The following is a 17,624-nucleotide window of genomic DNA, read 5'->3' as shown; positions in this document are numbered from 1 at the left end:
TTAATTTTTATAAATAATATAACTGAAGGATATGATCATCGTTTTTATTTTTTTTATTTCAATATATTTTGATATTTATGTAAACTAATTTTTTAGAAAATGAAAGCTTTAATATTAGTAGGTGGTTATGGTACACGTCTTCGACCATTAACTTTAACACAACCAAAGCCTTTAGTTGAATTTGCAAACAAACCTATGATGCTTCATCAAATAGAAGCATTAGCTAAGGCTGGTGTTGATACTGTAATACTTGCAGTATCATATCGTGCTAGTCAATTAGAACAAGAAATAAAAAAACATGCTGAAATTTTAGGAATAACTATAATTTTTTCATTAGAATCAGAACCACTTGGTACTGCTGGTCCATTAGCTTTGGCTAAAGAATTTTTAACAGGAAATGAACCATTTTTTGTTCTTAATTCAGATGTTATATGTGATTTTCCATTTGAAAAAATGTTACATTTTCATAAATTACATGGTAAAGAAGGAACTATTGCTGTAACAAAAGTTGAGGAACCATCAAAATATGGTGTTGTTGTATTTAATGAAAATAATGGGAGAATTGAAAGATTTGTTGAGAAACCACAAGAATATGTGGGAAATAAAATAAATGCGGGAATGTATGTTTTAAATCCTTCAGTTTTAGAAAAAATTTCATGTAAACCTACATCAATTGAAAAAGATATTTTTCCTTTAATGGTTGAAAAAAATGATTTATATGCATTTGTATTACAAGGTTTCTGGATGGATGTTGGTCAACCTAAAGATTTTTTAAAGGGTACTGTTATGTATTTAAAATTTTTACATGATAACAATTCTGAAGATTTAGCTACAGGAGATTTTGTTATTGGTAATGTACTAATTGATAAAACGGCTGATATTGGTAACGGGTGTAAAATAGGTCCTAATGTTGTTATTGGACCAGATGTTAAAATTCAAGATGGTGCTTGCCTTAAAAATTGTACAATTCTTTCAAAAAGTACAGTAAAATCACATAGTTGGATTAATCAAAGTATTATAGGAAGAGAATGTTCAGTTGGAAGTTGGGTAAGAATTGAAAATAATTGTGTAATAGGTGATGATGTTGTTATAAAAGATGAAATATATTTAAATGGAGCTTGTGTTCTTCCTCATAAAAGTATTTCATCAAATGTTGAAACACCGAACATTATTATGTAAAACAAATATAGAAATATTTTCAATTTATTATTATATCACTTAAATAACATTTTGACTTTATCATCAAAAATATATCTATCATAAATTATCAAATATTTAAATCTATATCTATTATTAATTATTTTTATAATTATTTAATATTTTTCAATAAAAAAAAAACTGATAATTTTTACATATCTATATAAAAAAATAAGAAATATAACTTTTTACTAAAATAAATTATTTTTACTATTTGCTTTTTATATAAATTATTTACAAAAAATTAAACATATACTTTTAAATGTAATTACATAAATATTACAAAATATCATATAGAAAAATGTTTAAAATATATACTAATATTTATTTTTTTTTCATTTATAAATATAGGATATATACATATTTGGTAGTATGTGTATAAATGGAAAATTATTAATAAGTTATATTTATGACGAATATTAAAACATAATACATTATTATATATTGAAAAATTTAGCAGTCAGATTGCCATGAAATATCTGAATTCTTATAATCTAATTTTATTAAATTATTTAAATAATATTTATTTGTATTTTCTGAGAAATTAGGTTTTTTTTCAATCAAAGTATTTGATATTATTTCAGAATTATCCAATATACTATTATTATTATTATTATTATTAATATCATTTTGAATGTAACAATTTTTTAAAGAATAATCGTCTGATTTCAACCATGATATATGTTCAAAATTTAATGTATCATTAGCTGTTGAAAAAAATGATTTATGGTATGAATAATCATTTGAAAAATTTGAAATTTCGGCAGTAGAATTTAAACTATTACTAACTTTAAGATCATGTCTTCTTAAATGCTTAATAAATATTTTCATAAATATAAAAGAAAAAAAATAATAAATAATTTCATATGAAAAAACAATTGTTATTAAAATTAAACCTTTATTTTCTTTTTTTGGTTCATCTTTAATATCAAGTATAGTTCTTGCAAAAATAGATAATATTAATGCTATATACCAAATAATTCTTCCAAAAATTTGAATTATCTAAATATTTATACTATAAAATTTAATTTTATACTTACAGAAAATAAATTATATATAATTGATAAATTGATATTTTTACTACAAATAGCTAAAATAAATATAATAATTATAGTAAAATTAACACAATAAAATATTTGTCTTCCACCAAAGTTTACATAATATGATATAGCTTCATAATCCAAATCATTTCCTAGAAATTTACTATTAAGTGAATGAGCAAAAAGTAATAAAAAGTCTCCTATTAATAATATAATACCACCAACAGAAATTGTTACTATTTTAACAGTTTTTAATACTTTAGATGATAAAATATTTGGTACATAAAAAGAAGATGATATTATACTTTCATCCATTTCTTAATTAATAATATCATTGGTTAATTTAATTAGATATATTTTTAAAATTAAATAAAATGAATATAAAATAAAAAATATTTTAGTATAAAAATTTATTTATAATATCAAATATATTTGAGTTTTAATTATGTATAAATGCAAATTAATACCTTAACGTATTACTTTTGTTAAAATTAAAATTATCACATAAATTGTCATATTTTTTTTATTATAAAAATAGATTAAAATTATAACTTTTTTTTATAAAAAAAATTGGTAATTTAATAATAAATTATGCATTTAATAAAAGACCCTTAATCTTATTTTTTTTCTAAAATTATTATATTGATTTACAAATAATATTATAAAATTTACATTTAATTATTAAATGCTTTTATAATATCAGATATTGCAGAGTATGTTCCAGTTGTGAATCCTAATATTGCAAAACAAAGAAGTAATATATTTTTTAACCATATTGTTTCATCTAAAGAACATCTTGAATATGATATTAAAAGATCAATAATTGGTGGAAAAAATAAAGCTAAAAATGATCCAGCAAATGCACCAATAAGAGAAATAAATAAAGCTAAATGTGGTATTAATTCAGCAACTAATAATGTTGTCAATACACCAGAATAACGTACAATATATATATACAATACTTGTTTATCTTGAGAAATTTTTCTGGTAATCCATTTTTCTACACGTTCCATTGGTACATAAAATTGTAATGGATATGAAACCATAATACAACAAACAAATATAATTTTAATTAATTGATAAAATACAGTATTAGGAAGATTTAATGTAACAGTATCTTTAACATCATCTCCAACAGCTAAATAACCATAAAAACCTGTAATAGCAAATATAGCAAGAACAACAAATGATGATGTATTAAGTACTCCATTCCATGCTATAAATTGTTTTGGTTTTGCCATTCGATTTTCAATAGGTAAAATAACACATACTCCTTCAAATGCAAACATTACTGTTCCAAAAAAAAGTGGCAAATTATTAATACTACCCCATTTATCAACTGTAGAAGTTGGTTTAAGATTCCAAAAAAAGTAATATATAACTATTCCTACTGCACCTATATACAAAAAATTAGCAGCTAATGCTAATGGTGCAAGTAATTTTAAATTTCTTATTGAGCAAATTCCTAATATAGGAATAGCACAAAAAAGCATCCAAATTCCTTTTGATAAATTTATTGAGGTATTTAAATCAAAAAAATCTTTCAAATTATCAGCCATAAATACAAAATAAACACAACAAAATCCAAGTTGTGCTATAAACATTGATATATTAACAAGTTGTTTAGCAAAATATCCTTTATGTCTTATCCATTCTGGTCCTGATTCTACAGCACTTCTCATAACATTAGCAAAATCAATGGTTTCTTTACCATCTCTAGCACAAATATAATGTGCTGCATAAACAACTAATCTCATACAATAAAGACATACAAAACAAATTATTATTAATAATATTAATCCCAACTAAAAAAAAAAATATATATATTATATATATTTATGATTTACATATATATAAAAAAAAATTAAACAAATAAATAAACATACATATAGACCTGAATGTTTGAATGCTAATGGAAGTGATAATAATCCTGTACCAAGCATTGCTTTTATCATATGAATAAATGCCTGTTCAGGACTTATTGAATTTGCAGTTATTGTTCTTTCTCTTCCATTTTCATTGTCTTCTGTTATAGAATTTAATGATTCTGAAGTTGTATTAGAAAATAAATTGTTATGCCTTTGAGCTAACTCATCATTTTCAGTTAAAGGTGAAGTCATATTTGAACTAAAAAATTATTCAAATAAAAAAAAAATTGTTTTTAATAATGAAATAAAATAATATATATTTTTAAAAATTATTTATAAAAATCAACAATAATACTGATATATCGTTTTTCTTTTATTTAAAGTTATTAATGTATATATATATATCATATATCATGTATATGATATAAATAAAAAAAAAAAGATTTTTACTAACTATCATTTAAGGAATAATTAATTGATATAATAATATCTTTATAAAATAAGTATTTTAAATATGTATTTACAATATATATATATATTTATTTATTAAAAAAAATAACGTCAATAATTTTGAACAAAACAATGTTAATTAAATATTAAGTATTTTTAAAAAATAAAGTTTAACATATATTATATCTAACATTGTATATATTTATTTAAAATAAAAATATAATAAATATAAAAGCTTTAACATTTCATTGATTAGTGACTTTATGTTAAAAGAAAAAGATTATAATAACCTAAAAGAGTTATAATGGTAATATATAAAAATATAAACTATATTACCACTGAATTCTAAGTTATTTAGTTAATAAAATATCTCATGTGATTTTAAATACATACATATATAATTAAAAAGATTTTAATTAAATGTAAAATCAAATAACTAAAAATCAAAACATCATAAAAACATTGATATATAAAACCAAATGAAATAGTCTTTTTTAACGATCATATTAAAGTAAATTTTCCCAAAATATTAGTCTATATAGTGATAAACAAATACATTACAAGTTTTCATTAATACCTTGAAAATGGTTTTCTTGTTAAATCAATAAAATTATAAATATACTAAAAAACAAAAAATAACAAAAGTTTTTAATAAAAAGAGGAAATTATGTTGTAATGTAAAAATAACCTTAATAATACTCTTCAATTTTAAAATATTTTTTTTTAATCATTATCATTTTTTGTTTACTTTAACTGTAGAATGATCCTCATTCCGTAAAATCTCTTACCAAAAGATTACTCTTAAATATATTACATTGTCAAACTTATTCTTTTTAAAATAATAGTGATAGATATATATTTAAAATTTATATTGGTCTTATTTTAATACTTATTATTTACTAATGATTTTTCAAAATAAAAAAAAATGTGTACAAAAATAAGTAGTATTTTAAAATTTTTACTTTATAAAAATAATATATGAATCAATTCAAAGTTATTTTATATTTTTGACTATAAAGTATAAAAATTTACTCAAAATTTTTATATTTAAATTTATTGTCATTTGTTATTGTAACTTTTTAAATTGTTTAGATTAAATTTTGATTGTTTTAATATTTTAATTATATTTATCAATACTCTTTTAGATATAATGCATTTATATTATTAATATATTATTCAATAAAACAAATTTTTTCTTACTTTTAAATAAATTATATTATTCCTATAACCATTTATTTAAAGCATTTTATAATAATTTTTTTGTACAAAGATGAATTTAATATTACATACATCTAAAATTTATAATTTTTTTCTAATTAATCAAACAATTTTTAATATTATACTATGTATATTTTATAGATTATTGATATATTACTTAGGATCAAGATAACTAAATTTAGTTAACAATTTCTTTTTCGTTCTTTAAAATTAAACTTTTTTTTTTTAATACATATATTAATATCATTATTATAAATTTCTATTAACCAAATTTATTGATAAGGGTACCCAACTATCTCATTATATATATTATTTAAAAACTAAATTTTTAGGAAATTTCTTATGTCATTTACTTATTTAGTGCGGGTTAAAAGATATCACTGATTGTATATAACAATTTGATGACATGTTTCTTTTTGAAACTTTTGAAAATGTAACGCAAGTTTTAGGTCATTATAAGTATAATATAATGTTATATTATTTCTTTTAGTTATTTTAATTTATTTTATAATTAATATTACAAAATTATCTAAAATAAATTTTAAATTTTAGTTTTTTTTTTTCCTTTTATTTTACAAATATTTAAGATATCATGGGTATATCTGAAATTTCAAATAAAGAAAATAATATAAATCCACAAGAAACTTTAACTGGTTATCGCCGTTTTTTACCATCAGATAAAACAATAAAAGGAATTGTTATTGGTGGATTAACTGGTGCTATTGAAATTTGTATAACATATCCTACTGAATATGTTAAAACACAACTTCAATTAGATGAAAGATCAGTTTTACCTAAATATAAGGTATTTTATTTTTTAAAAACATTTTACCATGGAAAAATTTAGGGACCAGTAGATTGTGTTAAACAAACAGTTAACAATCATGGTTTCTTTGGATTATATAGAGGTCTATCAGTTCTTCTTTATGGATCTATTCCAAAGTCATCTTTTCGTTTTGGAACTTTTGAATATTTAAAAGGTAAAGTTATGGATGATAAAGGAAATTTAACACCAATTCAACGACTTTATTGTGGTTTGGGTGCAGGTTTTTCTGAGGCATTCTTTGTTGTAACTCCAATGGAAACAGTAAAAGTAAAATTTATTAATGATCAAACATTAAAAGAACCAAAATTTAAAGGATTTTTCCATGGAGTGCGATGTATTGTAAGACAAGAAGGAATGAAAGGTTTATATCAGGGTTTAACTGCTACTATGGCTAAACAAGGATCAAATCAAGCAATACGATTCTTTGTAATGGAAACATTAAAAGATTGGTATAGAGATGGTGATAATACAAAAAGTATTTCAAAACCAATTGTTGGTTTGATGGGTGTAATGGCTGGAGCTGCTTCTGTTTATGGTAATACACCAATTGATGTTGTTAAAACAAGAATGCAAAGTCTTGAAAGACATAAATACAAATCAACATTAGATTGTGCAATAAAAATATGGAAAAATGAAGGTTTCTTTGCATTCTACAAAGGAACTGTACCAAGATTAAGTAGAGTATGTTTAGATGTAGGCATTACTTTTGTCATCTATGATTCAATAATGGAAGTTTTGGCAAAACATTGGAAATAATTGTTTAACTTGAATTTTTTTTATTTTACTTTTCTTATAAAATATATAAAAATTTAATAATATAATATTAGGAAGAACAATTTTTTTATTTTACAATATACTATAGCTAGTTTACTAATTAAAAATAATATTTTTATGCAAATTGTTATGACGATATTATAATATGTATTTTTTTTTATTAAATATTGTTTAAAACTTTTTTTTTTTACATTAAACATTAGTTTAGTATCTACTGTGTTTTATATATATGATCATGACTATAGTTAATTTAATAAATATTTACGTCAATAGTATATTGAGATCATTTACACTATGATATAATTTTACAAAGTTTATACTATTTTACAGTTATAAAAGAAAATTTAAGTAAAAATTTTCTTTCATTATTAATGTTGATATATATCTTAACACTAATTTTAGATATTTATAATATGATAGAATTTTATATTAATAAATTATAATATTAGTAAAAAAAATTCATTAAAAAATTTAATCTAAAAGTTTTTACAAAAAAAAAAATTTTTTTAAAGTTTCATTATTGTTTTTAAAATGTCAAATTTACCACAAATATGTAAAAAAAAACTTTATTAACTTTTAATTTACATAAAAAGGGGACACCGATTCTAAAATAGATCCAATTTTTAAATATATAAGAAATTTGTTATAGTTTTTTTTTTTTAGATCCCTTTATATATGTTATAATTTCTATTTCTACTTAATAACAAATATTTATTTGTAAAAACCTAAATTTTAATAAGGAAACTAAAATTTCTCAATTATTGAACGTTTAGTACTTTCTTAACAGCAGAAATAATATCTTGATTTTGTGGTAAAGCACCTTGTTCCAAAGTCAAGGTATATGGCATTGGTACATCAACACCTGTAACTCTAGCAATTGGAGCATCTAAATAATCAAATGCTTCTGATTCACAGATTTGTGCAGCAATTTCTGCTCCCAAACCACAAACAGGCCAACCTGTCTCAACAGTTACTAAATGATTTGTTTTCATAACTGACTGTTTAATAGTATCTGAATCAAGTGGTCTTAAAGAACGAAGATTGATAACTTCAGCATTAATTCCTTGTGTAGCCAATTCTTCAGCTGCCTGTAAAGAATGTTGAACACCCTTTGAAAAAGAAACAATAGTAACATGAGATCCTTCTCTTGCAATGTGTGCCTTTCCAATTGGTAAAACAAAGTCAGGTGATAATGCTTCATCTGACATTGGAAAAGATTGACCATATAAAATTTCATTTTCTAAAAATACTACTGGATTATCATCTCTAATTGCAGCTTTCAATAAGCCTTTGGCATCTTCAGAATCATATGGTGTTAAAACTTTTAAACCTGGACAATGTGAAAACCAAGCACTAAAATCTTGTGAATGTTGAGCAGCAACTCCAGCAGCAGCACCATTTGGTCCTCTAAAAACAATAGGAACATTAAATCTACCAGAGGACATGTAAAATGTTTTTGCTGCACTATTTAATATATGGTCAATTCCTTGTAAAGAAAAGTTCCACGTCATGAATTCACAAACTGGCCTAAGGCCATGGAATGCAGCTCCAACAGCAAGACCAGCAAAACCCATTTCAGTGATTGGCGTATCAACTATTCTTTTATCTCCATATTTTTTCCACAATCCTTTAGATACCTATAAAATTTATAAATTACATAATGTAAGAAGTAATATATTAAAAAATTTAAAATAACAAAAACATACTTTATATGCACCATCATATTGAGCAACTTCTTCTCCTAACAAAAAAACTTTACTATCTCTGGCAATTTCTTCATCCAATGCCATATTGAGTGCTTCTCGAACAGTCATATTAGAAGCCATTCGACAATGATGAAGAATATTAATTTTTTGTCCTATAACTTTTTTTGCCAAGTTTAAAGCCATCTCTAAAATTAAAAAAATAATAATAATACAACAAATATATTTAAAATATCAATAAATAAAGTAAAGCATATTTTATAATTTTCTAATATTTTTTACTTAAGTAGAAAGAGCAACTTAAATATATATCTACATATATATCTTGAAACATTTTTGGAGTAATGATTATGCAATAGTTTATACAAAGTTCCTTGAGCATTAATTATTTTACTTCTTTATATTATTAAATTATATTATTATTAAATCAACATGGATCAAAATCAAGGAGCAATAAATATTTCACCTTTTCCACTTCCACCTGAATATGCACAAGAATATACAACTGATAACATTAAATCAGGACGATTTCGTTATCCACCACCAATTCCTAAAAAATACAAATTATTTGGTATTGAATATGATCGGGATAATGATAAAGAACCATCTTTAATAGATTTAAAAATTCCTCAATTATATAATTCTAAGGAAGATATTAAAAAAGAATTAAAAAAATTGAACATGAGTATGATAGCAGCTTATCTTGATTTATTAGATGTCTTAATACGTTGTCCTTCTGATCCAGAAAGAATTCAAAGAATTGAACAACTAAGATTATTATTTATTAATTTTCATCATTTATGTAATCAATTAAGGCCAATACAAGCACGAGATAATTTGGTAGCAATTTGTGAAGACCAAGTTATTGATATCGTGGTATGTTTTATTTTTATTTTAATATTGATGTTTAGAGAGTTACGGAAAGTTTAAGACAAATTGTTAAGCATGGTAAATCTGATACATATGATCTCTTCAAAAAATATGTTAAAGTATTAAGAGATAAGAAAGACAAGTATTATAAAAAAAGAAGATTATTTATGAAAGAAAAAAAAATGGAGCAGGCACAAAGAAAAATAACTAATGAAAATAATTATTCATTTATTGATGTTAATTCTGAAAATAATGAACAAATGAAATCATTAAATATGGATAACATGTTAAATGAAACATCTGAAAATAATTCAAGTGTTTTCACTTCATATTCAAACGAGGATTTAAATACTAATGAATATCATGAGAAAGATACAGTTCCTAATTTAAATCGTGATGAAGTACTTGCAAAAATTTTTAATAATTTAGACATATTTTGAATTGTATATTATTTAATTAAATGAACTATTTTTTTAGTGAATATTAGTAATTTATTTGTTTTTTCAATAATGATATATGTTTTTCTTTTATTAATTAAAATTAAATTTAATGTTATAGGAAATGCAAAAAGAATGAATAGAATAAAACACCAACCTTATTGCAGTTCCTCAACTACTAAAAGAGTCATGAATCCTGTATCAATACGAAAACACACTAGTATTGATGCTGAATGTGATACTAATACTCAATTAGAAGAGGATTACTATTATATTGAAGATAATTCATATGATCAACAAGATTTTGTTGAAGTCAATGAACCAATATTTAATGATTACTATCGACAATTAAATGTAAATGTGGTTACTCAATGCCCTGAATGTTCAAGAGTTTTTTATACAACAGATCAACTTATGCTTCATGTCGAAAACTGTATGCTTGAAGCTTTTGAGAAAGAAGTATCAGCAATTTATGACATGTATTTAAGAGAAAATCAAATTTCAAGGGAAGTTCATGGATATGAAGAGACATATAATCACAATAAAGAATCTACAACATTATTTACGCAAAATTGTAGTGAAAAAGATATGATAAATCATTCTAATTTACCAGTATATCAGTTAATAAACAATTTTCCTTCAAATAATGATGATTATGAAAATGAGAAATTTTTTCAAGGTATTAAAGCAACACCCATAGATATTTATGGAAAAAAAGTTAATGAAATAAATGAACATATTACAGACAATTTATGTTATAGTGAAAATATACAAAATGATACTACTTTAAATACTTCAAAAACTCAAAATAATGTTTCATTTCAATCTAGAGAAAAAAATTTTCAAAATTCTAATTTATTACAAAAGCATATTAATAAAAATATTAACGATGTATCCTTAACGTGCAAAAGTGTGATACCGGTAAACAATTGTGATATTCAAGAAAAATCAGTTCACCTAGTATCGTCTTCAACTTCTGGAATTACAGAACTTAATATGGATGGAACAGTAAAACATTTAAAAAAACCTAAAATGGAGTGCCCAACATGTGGTCTTTGGCTTTATCGTCATAATTTTTCTGCCCATTTTCGTACTCATACAGGTGATCAACCTCATTCATGCCCTTACTGTGATAAAAAGTTCAGAACAACATCAGCTCAAAAAGTACATGTTCGAGCACATACAGGAGAAAAACCATATCATTGTATGATTTGTGAATATGCTTCTTTAACAAAAAGAAATTTAGATAGACATATTTTAAATAATCATGTAAATACACCAAAAAAACAAATTAGAGTTAGAAAAAGTATATATCGAAGTGGGAAAGAAATTTATGATGATGAAGATATTTCTTCTAAAGAAGATTTATTGGATGTGACATAAACATATATTATTTTGGTAATAAATATTATAAAATTACTACATGATTCTTTAAAACTGTTTTAAAATTGTTGTTTTCAATATCATATTTTTATTAAATTTAAATGTAAAATTATAACAGTATATATAAAGTATAAAGGAAGATATGATAATGTATAAAGGAGTAAATAAATGTTTTTTAAAATCCAAATACGTTATCAATTGTTATGCTTTTTCCTCTTCACAAATACCAAAACCTAGAAAATTTTTAGATAAAATACAGAATTACATAGAAATTATTCAATCAAGATATGAAGATGTTGTAGGATTAACAACAATAAAAAAAATTCAAAATGATGTAATGGAAATGGAGAAAGCATTAATAGATGCTCAACTGAAACGACAAGGGCTTCAAAATGAACTAGATGATTTACGTACCAAAATAAAACATGTAACAATAGAAATGGAAAAAACACCTCGTGGCCATGATGCATATTTAAAATTAATAACAGAGGAGCATTCATTATTAAAATTGGAAACACCCTTACAAAAACAATTTAATATTGCTGTTGACATTGAAAAAAGTACATTTGAAGAGTTATCAAGAAGAGTGCGTCATTCTCATGAAAAAGAAAGAGAAAGAGTTGAAAAAACAAGATTTTTTTCACTTTTTTGTACATGTATAGGAACTGGTGTTGGAATTTTTGGTAGTATTATAATTGATTATATTAAAAATAAGAGGTTGAAAGATTTATATGGAGAATCTGGAAAATTAAAACCTTTAATAACTGATATTTCAAATAAAATTGATAAAGTTTATCTTAATCATGATAGCGATGAATCAAAAAAATTTACAGAACAAATAGTTCAATTGGAAAATATATATAGAAAAATGAATGTTTTGTTAACTGGTATTTTAAATAACATTAATAAAGTTAATCATGATAACAAAAATGATGAAATAAAAAAATTTGCAAAACAAATAGTTCAAATGGAAGATATGTATAAAGAAATGAACGTTTTGTTAACTGATGTTTCGGAAAAAGTTAACAAAATTAATGTTAATCATGATAACAAAATTGATGAAATAAAAAAATTTGCAAAACAAATGTTTCAATTGGAAGATATGTATAAAAAAATGAACGTTTGGTTAACTGATGTTTCGGAAAAAGTTAATAAATTTAATGTTAATCATGTTGACAAAATTGATGAAATAAAAAATTTTTCAAAACAAGAAGTACAATTGGAAGATAGGTATGTAGAAATAAAAGTTTTGTTAACTGATGTTTTGAATAAAATTAATACATTGAATATTAATTATAATAACGAAATTGACCAAATAAAGAAATTTGATGAGAAAATAATTCAATTATTAGAATCATATAGTGAGAAAGTTAATACAATTGATTATCTAAAAAGTGAATTTGTCAAAAGCATAAATGCTTTATTAGAAATGTTTAAACAAAACAATGATAAGAATATTATAATTAATAAGTTACAAAATATGGGATCTAATCTAGGTATAGTTGATACTGAACAGCCATCAATTATTTCAAAAATAATTAAAATTTCCATGTATACGTTTGCTGCGTTAGTTTCGTTAGTTGCAGTATTTATTCTTTTCCTTTGATGTTAAAAAATAAGTATTATAATAAATTAATATTTTATTAAAAGTACTTATTAAATAAATTTCATTCAATAATATTTACAATTGTTAAAAAATTAATTGTTTTAATTTATTTTAATAAAACACTAATTTATTTACCACTATCAGTTTTAAAACACTTTTACAGTGATAAAATAATTTCGTTTATCTAATTAATACTATTTCTATAAATTTTAATTAAAATCATGCACATCTAACTAAGCTTTTACTGCTTTAAATTTTATTTGAAATTCAACGCTTTTATGTTTTTTTTTGATTATTGTATAAATTTGATATCAAAAAGTTAACAATAAGTTCTTCTAAAAATTTATTTTTATTAAAGATAAGTACGCATAATAATTTACAATTTTTTTGTATTTATATTTTTCTTCTAATTATTTCGTTTTTTGTAAGTAAAGTAACTTCCTCTTAAAAAAATATTTTTAATATCTAAAAATAGATAACAATTTTATTATTTCAAATTTTGTTTATATATAATATTATAGGAATTAATGTTAAAAAAAACTTTTTTAAATATTTACACTTTTGACATATTGCAAATATGAAGACCGTTATTCAACTTTATCTTATAACGAATTTAGTCATCATTTTATTGGACGGCCGTATGCTATAATCTTAACATTTAGTAACAAATAATTCAAAATGTCTCCAAATGCTGAAATTGTAACTTGTGAGGAAGAAAAGACTTTTTTATTTCAAACTAAAGCTACGGTAGCACCAGAAAGTGTTGTTATTGTCTTAGGTAAAAAATATTATAATTCATATAATTTATAATTTTAAGGGAATTCAAGAAGTGGTAAATCATCTTTGGTAAAATGCTTAACACGACACGATAAAGTTTCCGGATATGGTGCAGCATTAGAGTATAATTTTATGACAGTCCAACAAGATTTTAAAGAATCTAGTTATAGTTATAGAACAATGAGTGCTGTTACAGCATTAAGTTTACCTGATTCATTAAATATGCCAATGTATATCTTAGATGGCGATGAATCATATTCTGAATTACTTCAAACTGCTTTTATTCCTCAATTATCTAGGACAATTATTATTTTATGTGCTAGTTGGGAACGTCCAGAAACTATGTTAAGTAACTTAAAAAAATGGTATGATATTGTTAATGCGGCTTTAAAAGTTAGATATACAGAAGAGGAAATTGCAGAGGCTCAAAAATATCGTATGTTTAATTTTTTTTTTTCCTATTTTATTTTATTAATAGAAATTAAATTATGGCAAGAATATGAAGAGCCTAAAGAAGAAGGATCAGATTTAGAAAAAAATTCTGGTATGGATAATCATGTTGTTTTGCCTTTAGGAAAAAATATTCTTAGTGATAACTGTGGTGCATCAGTTATTGTTGTATTAACTAAAGTCGATACTCAATTAGAAATGAGTAATGAAGAGATGGATAAAATCCAATATCATATTAGAAAATTTTGCATGTCTATAGGTGCTTCATTATTTTATACTTCAACAAAAGATGATAAACAAATTCAGTATCTCGGAAAATATTTATGTCATAGAGCTTATAATTTACCTTTTTTTAGAGCTCCAAATGTTACAGAACGTGATTGTGTTTTAATTCCTGCTGGGTGGGATGATGAAAATAAACTTGATATTTTAAAAGAAACTATTACAAATCCAGAAGAACTTTTTCACAATACCACTGATTTTACACCAAAATTAAAATCTAAAGAACCAGTATTAGTTCAAGTTGAAGATGAACAAGTTTTCTTAAAAAAAATCCACAACATTGAACCAATACAAAATAATAAACGACCAATTAATATTGTTGAGTCAGAATCTGGAATGCAATCTAATAGTGTTTTAGCTTCATTCTTTAATAATCTTATTAAACCAAAAGAACCTCAACCATCAATAACTTTAGGTGGTGTTACCACATCAGCCACAAATAGTGGTACGGCATCTCCTGCTCCAAGCCTTTCGTAGAAAAGTGCTTTTGTGATATTAAGAATGAAGACTTATAACACAAATCAAATCGTCGAATGATACATAATTTATATTTATTTTTTATGTCCAAAAATATAGTTATATGTAATCCGATAACATTTAACTATAAGTAATATTATATAGTGAAATAAACTACTTTTAAATGGAAAAAAAAAACTTTATTTTTATTGAAATATTTTTGAAATACAACCTATTCATATCCCTATACTTTTTTCTTATCTTCCTTGTCAATAACATGATATCCAGAAGCTATTGATTCATTTTTAAATTTTGGGAAAGTTTCCCATGGAGTGTCTAAATCAAATTTCCTAAATTCTTGTGCTAATTCAGTTGGTTCATAAACAATTCTTTTTAGTTCTGGGTCATATCTAACCTCATTATACCCTGAGAGTGGGAAATCTTTTCTAAATGGATGACCTTCGAATCCATAATCAGTTAAGATTCTTCTTAAATCTGGATGATTATTAAACCATACACCATACATATCATAAACTTCTCGTTCATACCAATCAGCACCCCTAAAGACTGGAGTTATTGATTCAATAGGAGAAATTTCATCTGTGTAAGTACGAACTCTTATTCTAGCATTAAATCTAATAGAAATAAATTGATAAACAACTTCAAAACGATTTTTTCTTGTTGGAACATCAACTGCAGTTATAAAATTTAAATTTGTAAATTGTGCTGAATGATGACCTTTAAGAAAAGTCACTACAGGTATTACACCTGATGGATGAATTAATATTTCTAACTCATCACCAGCAGCAAACTGTACCTGCTGTACAAATTTTGGTAAGCATTGTGCGATATATCTTCCAAAATTTGCAAGCTTATCACGTTTAACTTCGTTAAATTTATAAAATGATGGTGCTGTAAAGAAAAACTGACTTTGAAATTTTAATGTAAAACATACGTAGTGGTTTTTTTTCTGTATTCGTTGTATCAGTTACTGTACCTCTGGTAACAGAACAACAATAAAGTTTTTTATTTCCACCTAAAGTTCTTAGAACGTTTCTAATCATTCCTATAAAAAAAAACAATAATCATTATATCAATTAAAAATTATATAGAAAAAATTTTTCTGTCAACAATTCATCAAACAATTTACCAAAAATAATTCGTTTCAAGAAAACGAAATGTTTAAGTGAATAATGTTCATTGATGTAGGAATAACCTTATATTATTATAAATATATAAGTTTTTTAAAGTGCTTATTCTTATTTAATTATCAAATCAAAATAATTTTTATTTATTTATATTTTATTTAGTCTAAATATTTTTTTTTGATTCATATAAATTTGTTTTTAATAGGAAGATTTTCAAAAGATAAGAATTAATAACTTCTTTTAAAAAAAAGAATAATTACAATTTAACTTCATATGACTATAGAAAAGATTTTGGAGTATATAATACAATAATTTTTTAAATGAATCCAAATTCTGAAAGTGGATATGTAAGTCAATAATAATCAAAATTTTATAAATGTTTTACATATAGATTAATAAAAATTTTAATCTTATTACAATAAATTTTAATAATTTTTTTAAAAAAAAATAATATTAAATTCATATAAAAGTATAAGTTATAAAAAATCTCAAAAAAGATTTTCTGAAAGAAATGATTTGAAAGTTTTTATTTCAACAGAAAAAATAAAAAAAAATAAGTTTAAAAATGAGGTATAACATCACTGTTAACTGATGTAAATTCATGAAAAAAGATGTTTTTAATTTTTATTGTAATGCAAGTATTCTGGAATTGTTGTATGTTATTTACTTATAATTTTATTAATTTATATTACCATTAATTTTTTTTTTATAAAATAAGTATTATTAATTACATTTAAAACTTTATGTTTTATTATCTTTTTAACTTTATTTTAGATAAAATCTTTAGCAAATAAAAAAATAATTTAATAAGTGTAAAATGTTTTAGAATCATTACATTAAAAATACTACACTAAATTAAATTTATTTTTTTGCATTCTGGCCAGTTTAATTTTTAAGATAATTATAATTAAAAGAAAAAAGAAGTATTTTAATAATATGATTGATAGCAGTAAATATAAAATTATCAAGACATTATAATATTTATATTTATTGACATATGACTTGGATGGTACTAGGTTAATGATAAACTGTAATAACATCTATTGTTAATAGGGTCGTGTCTAGATTGTCATAATTTTTTTCTTACTTTATTTTTTAAAATATTATTAAAATTATTATTATTTGATTAAGAAAATAGT

The 17,624-nt window shown here is 22.8% G+C and overlaps 9 protein-coding genes across 9 annotated transcripts; 5 read left to right on the top strand and 4 right to left on the bottom strand.

Annotated features, from left to right (window-relative positions):
• Positions 1-99: 99 nt before the first annotated feature.
• Positions 100-1,179, top strand: SRAE_2000021900 (Mannose-1-phosphate guanyltransferase beta; the record flags this gene model as incomplete). Its single annotated transcript, XM_024651021.1, has 1 exon — positions 100-1,179. One exon carries the CDS (start codon positions 100-102, stop codon positions 1,177-1,179), a length of 1,080 nt encoding a protein of 359 aa, XP_024504740.1.
• A 471-nt stretch (positions 1,180-1,650) lies between these two features.
• On the bottom strand, positions 1,651-2,552 carry SRAE_2000021800 (Hypothetical protein; the record flags this gene model as incomplete). The annotated part of the gene is made up of 2 exons (XM_024651020.1): positions 1,651-2,199; positions 2,238-2,552. 2 exons carry the CDS (start codon positions 2,550-2,552, stop codon positions 1,651-1,653), a joined length of 864 nt encoding a protein of 287 aa, XP_024504739.1.
• A 359-nt stretch (positions 2,553-2,911) lies between these two features.
• SRAE_2000021700 (Amino acid transporter, transmembrane family-containing protein) lies at positions 2,912-4,357 on the bottom strand (the record flags this gene model as incomplete). Its single annotated transcript, XM_024651019.1, has 2 exons — positions 2,912-4,042; positions 4,124-4,357. 2 exons carry the CDS (start codon positions 4,355-4,357, stop codon positions 2,912-2,914), a joined length of 1,365 nt encoding a protein of 454 aa, XP_024504738.1.
• Positions 4,358-6,365: 2,008 nt separating this feature from the next.
• SRAE_2000021600 (Tricarboxylate transport protein, mitochondrial) lies at positions 6,366-7,355 on the top strand (the record flags this gene model as incomplete). The annotated part of the gene is made up of 2 exons (XM_024651017.1): positions 6,366-6,578; positions 6,621-7,355. 2 exons carry the CDS (start codon positions 6,366-6,368, stop codon positions 7,353-7,355), a joined length of 948 nt encoding a protein of 315 aa, XP_024504737.1.
• A 776-nt stretch (positions 7,356-8,131) lies between these two features.
• On the bottom strand, positions 8,132-9,262 carry SRAE_2000021500 (Pyruvate dehydrogenase E1 component subunit beta, mitochondrial; the record flags this gene model as incomplete). The annotated part of the gene is made up of 2 exons (XM_024651016.1): positions 8,132-9,010; positions 9,080-9,262. The coding sequence occupies 2 exons, from the start codon at positions 9,260-9,262 to the stop codon at positions 8,132-8,134; spliced, it is 1,062 nt and encodes a 353-aa protein (XP_024504736.1).
• A 246-nt stretch (positions 9,263-9,508) lies between these two features.
• Positions 9,509-11,766, top strand: SRAE_2000021400 (Zinc finger, C2H2 domain and Mediator complex, subunit Med7 family and Zinc finger C2H2-type/integrase DNA-binding domain and Zinc finger, C2H2-like domain-containing protein; the record flags this gene model as incomplete). Its single annotated transcript, XM_024651015.1, has 3 exons — positions 9,509-9,949; positions 9,988-10,339; positions 10,505-11,766. The coding sequence occupies 3 exons, from the start codon at positions 9,509-9,511 to the stop codon at positions 11,764-11,766; spliced, it is 2,055 nt and encodes a 684-aa protein (XP_024504735.1).
• A 148-nt stretch (positions 11,767-11,914) lies between these two features.
• SRAE_2000021300 (Hypothetical protein) lies at positions 11,915-13,372 on the top strand (the record flags this gene model as incomplete). Its single annotated transcript, XM_024651014.1, has 1 exon — positions 11,915-13,372. One exon carries the CDS (start codon positions 11,915-11,917, stop codon positions 13,370-13,372), a length of 1,458 nt encoding a protein of 485 aa, XP_024504734.1.
• A 678-nt stretch (positions 13,373-14,050) lies between these two features.
• On the top strand, positions 14,051-15,358 carry SRAE_2000021200 (Dynein light intermediate chain; the record flags this gene model as incomplete). The annotated part of the gene is made up of 4 exons (XM_024651013.1): positions 14,051-14,150; positions 14,190-14,585; positions 14,628-14,904; positions 14,956-15,358. The coding sequence occupies 4 exons, from the start codon at positions 14,051-14,053 to the stop codon at positions 15,356-15,358; spliced, it is 1,176 nt and encodes a 391-aa protein (XP_024504733.1).
• A 223-nt stretch (positions 15,359-15,581) lies between these two features.
• SRAE_2000021100 (NADH dehydrogenase [ubiquinone] iron-sulfur protein 3, mitochondrial) lies at positions 15,582-16,401 on the bottom strand (the record flags this gene model as incomplete). Its single annotated transcript, XM_024651012.1, has 2 exons — positions 15,582-16,249; positions 16,293-16,401. The coding sequence occupies 2 exons, from the start codon at positions 16,399-16,401 to the stop codon at positions 15,582-15,584; spliced, it is 777 nt and encodes a 258-aa protein (XP_024504732.1).
• Positions 16,402-17,624: the final 1,223 nt, after the last annotated feature.

Source organism: Strongyloides ratti, assembly GCF_001040885.1.
Source record: "Strongyloides ratti genome assembly S_ratti_ED321, chromosome : 2".
Lineage (NCBI taxonomy): Eukaryota > Metazoa > Nematoda > Chromadorea > Rhabditida > Strongyloididae > Strongyloides > Strongyloides ratti.
This window is presented reverse-complemented; position numbering and strand designations above follow the sequence as displayed.